Here is a 3,440-nt window from a genome sequence, read left to right as displayed (position 1 = left end):
AATCGCCGTACAGCCGCCAGACCTTGTCAGCTCTGACAGCGACATGCGGCACGGCTATCTAGGGGCATTGTCCCACCGGAGGCATTGTCAACCCTGGTGATTTGACGGCCATACGGCGACATGACACTTTCACGGCGACTCTGACAGTCTACAGTGAGTTGACAGTTCCTCACTTGTCTGCGCCATTAATGACGGCGCCATACCGTGCTCCACTATATAAACCGAGGAAGGCAACAGTGCAAGGGATCCGCTCCATCGCTCCCACTTTTCGACTTCGAAACCACAGGCTTGCTCCTCCTCCCCCTCCCTCTCTCTCTCGATCGAGCCCTCTGTCTTCATTTCACTGTTGTCCAGTCACTTCTCTGACTTGACCGTCGGAGGGTCCCCGTCGGAGCCGACTCCGGTCAGTGCGGACTTTTCATTTTTGCAAGTGCGCGTTCCCCGGCGATCGGACGACCACGGAGGCGATTGGCCGCAACAGTTGGAAATTAATACAATACAATGGAGCGCCGAATATTTTACCTGACTCCACACTTAAAAAGCTAGCCCATGATTCTTGGCTCAGTCAGCGTCACAGACTACCAGTTACGACTTACGACTCAATCAAAAATAAAAAATAAAAGAAACGAACAATTATATTTTTTTTTGAATTTTATTTTACAAAAAATATAAAAAAATCAATTGATCGGACGTCATTTTCATTGGACAGCAGCTTCAAATGGATAAGATCTGCATTAAAGATGATACTGCTACTATTATTTCTTAGATCTAAAGAAAGATGAAATATCTGAAGGCTCATCCATTCATTCGAGATGCCTGAACTACTATGCATTCTAAATACAGCATGTCTATCGAAAGATAAATATTATTATAGATTGGGTTGCAATTTTTATGGTGAAATATTCTGATGAATGGATTTGAATACAGGATGATATTTATTTTTTGATCTTACGAGATTTTTTATATTTTTATTTTTTAAATAAATTCTCACACCAAAATGATGTGGCTTTTCGTTCGTAAAAAGAAAATAAAATAAAATAAAATAAAAAAAATAAGGGAGCATAGGAACGTGTCCACGGCCCCACAGAAAACCCACCAATCCCGCACCACGTAACCCGTCGACGCATGAGAAAGAAAACCGGATCCAATCACTCGCCCTTGTCCTCCCTCCTCTTGCCGCCGGTGGTGTAGGCGGTATTGTGGAAATTGAGGAAGAGGGCGAGGAGCGAGGCGTTGAAGACGGCGTTGAAGAGCCACCCCTTCATCCCTCTACACCCGCCGCCGGCGAAATGGTACCAGAGGAACACCACCGACACGGCGAAGCTGAACACGAACTGCAGGATCTGGAGCTCCGTCACCGCCCGCTTCCACTGCGGCCGCCACCGCCACCCGGCGCTGCTCGATAGGTAGTACGCGTACATCACCACGTGCACCCCGGCGTTCGTCACCAGCGCCACCGGAACCAGCGATTGCGCTGCCGCCAGCCAGACGTAGCACATCACGACGACGCCGGCGTGGTGGTAGACGTGGAGGAAGGTGAGGCGGCGTCCACCGGCGAGGACGATGAGGAGGGTGTCGAGGAGCTCGTAGATCTTGGAGAAGTAGAAGACGTGGGCCCAGAAGAAGACGGGGCCGACGGCGGCCGGGGTGGGGGAGGAGGAGGGTGGGAAGCAGAAGATCCAGCGGGGTGAGGGGGCCTGGGCGAGGGTGGAGAGGGCGCAGCCGGCGGCCATGGCGGCGGAGAGGAGGAGGAGGAGAAGGTTGTGAGCGGAGGAGGCGAGGCGGACGGCGGCGGCGGAGGGGGAGGGGAGGGGGAGGAGGCGTCGATGGAGGAGGAGGGTGAGGGAGAGGTAGGAGAGGACGATGGCGGCGACGAAGGGTACGGAGGCGCCGGGGGTCTCGTTGGGCAGCCATTCGAAGCCGGTGATCGCTGGGTGGTCCACCAGCCACCGCCGGAGATGGCGGTACACCCACCAAGATGCCATCCTCCTTTCAGTTTTTGGTGGAAGGCGGAGACGGTGGTCTGTGGCAGCGGAGTATGCTTAGAAAGGCAGAAGTCTATGGCGAGAATAGGATAAGACGAGATGTGGAAGTGCCACGGTGTGGTGGGGTAAATGGGCTGGCTCAGATGGGGACGAGCCCAGCCTGATTAAAACCGAGAAATGCGGCCGGAGCCCAAGCTGATTAGGAAACGTTAGAGTGGAGGCGGTCCTGCAGAGATGACAATTTTATCCGACTTCTCGAATATCCAACCTAATCCGGTAGGAATGGATGAATTTTATCCGATCGTACCAAAATCCAGGATGGATATGCGTTTCAGAAGAAAAATATCTAAAATAAGTTCTGATTTAGATCAGCTAATGGTATATCCCATTCTAAATCCGACCTGATATTATTTTGATCTAATTTTTTTTTTAAAATTATAATTATTTTATAATATTTATATAATGAGCTCCTTATCAATCCGATCTAATCCTCTGATTCGATCTGACTCATACTATTATTTGACCAGTCTTAAAGTGGGTACAAGATGGATACATATATATAGTATTTTAATTATGGGATGAATATGGATATTGACCGATCAAATTATACTTGACTCATTGCCATCCCTACTGCCTAAATCCTACTATACGAATCATTCATTTTTTTTTTTTTTTTTTTTTTGAAGTAGATTGTTGACACCAGCCGAGAATGAGTATACAAAGTCAATATATATAGTTATCCTACCAGGAAAAAGAGAGAGTGTATACTTTATTTAAACACAAGAGGAATTTTTTGTATATTACAGGCGATACACAATCGCACACACCGCCCATGATGATTGATTCACGTGCAGAGCCAGAGTGCAATGGATAAATTTTTTTTTTTTTTTTCGTTAGCTCCATATGGAAATTAATCATCGTGGGTGGTGCACATGTTCTGCACCACCTGCGTTGCACAAAGAATTTCGCTTAAACACAAATATCATACATATGTAAAAACTAACTGTATAGGTATGGGTCAGGCCATGGTGAGTTTGGGTTTTTATCAACTTGGACTGGACCTGATATTCATTCAAGCATAAAGTTTAGAGCTGGGTACGATGCAATAAGTTTAAAACTTTGGGTTTGGGTTGCATTTTTTGAGCAAAAGAATGATTAATTTTCTTTTATGGCTTCAATTACTGGATCACATCTTCGAGTGCTCTATCTCTTTCTTATCGGCACAGTTCTTGAAGAGGCCATTACACAATGAGAAATTCTTTGTGCACCATCTGTAGTGTAGAAAATTTGACGTAAAGTGCGCTTCTTCATCTTATTGGACCACATAGCCACTGCTTTCCAACACGTATTTAATATTCGCAGTTCTACTTTTTCGTTCAAAATTTTGAATGACAAAAATACATATCTTAAAAATTATGATACATCTCATCCTATGAAAAAATTATGATATCCCAT

General features: G+C 46.2%; 1 protein-coding gene across 1 annotated transcript; it reads right to left on the bottom strand.

Annotated features, from left to right (window-relative positions):
- Positions 1-850: 850 nt before the first annotated feature.
- LOC105041346 (fatty acid elongase 3-like) lies at positions 851-2,297 on the bottom strand. Its single transcript, XM_010918285.4, has one exon. It carries the CDS (start codon positions 1,983-1,985, stop codon positions 1,149-1,151), a length of 837 nt encoding a protein of 278 aa, XP_010916587.1. The 5' UTR covers positions 1,986-2,297; the 3' UTR covers positions 851-1,148.
- Positions 2,298-3,440: the final 1,143 nt, after the last annotated feature.

Source organism: Elaeis guineensis, chromosome 3 (genome assembly GCF_000442705.2).
Source record: "Elaeis guineensis isolate ETL-2024a chromosome 3, EG11, whole genome shotgun sequence".
In the NCBI taxonomy this organism is placed as follows: domain Eukaryota; kingdom Viridiplantae; phylum Streptophyta; class Magnoliopsida; order Arecales; family Arecaceae; genus Elaeis; species Elaeis guineensis.
This window is presented reverse-complemented; position numbering and strand designations above follow the sequence as displayed.

Coding starts and splice junctions, on each gene's coding strand:
- LOC105041346 (XM_010918285.4), bottom strand. CDS start 1,985: ATGGCATCTTGGTGGGTGTACCGCCATCTCCGGCGGTGGCTGGTGGAC.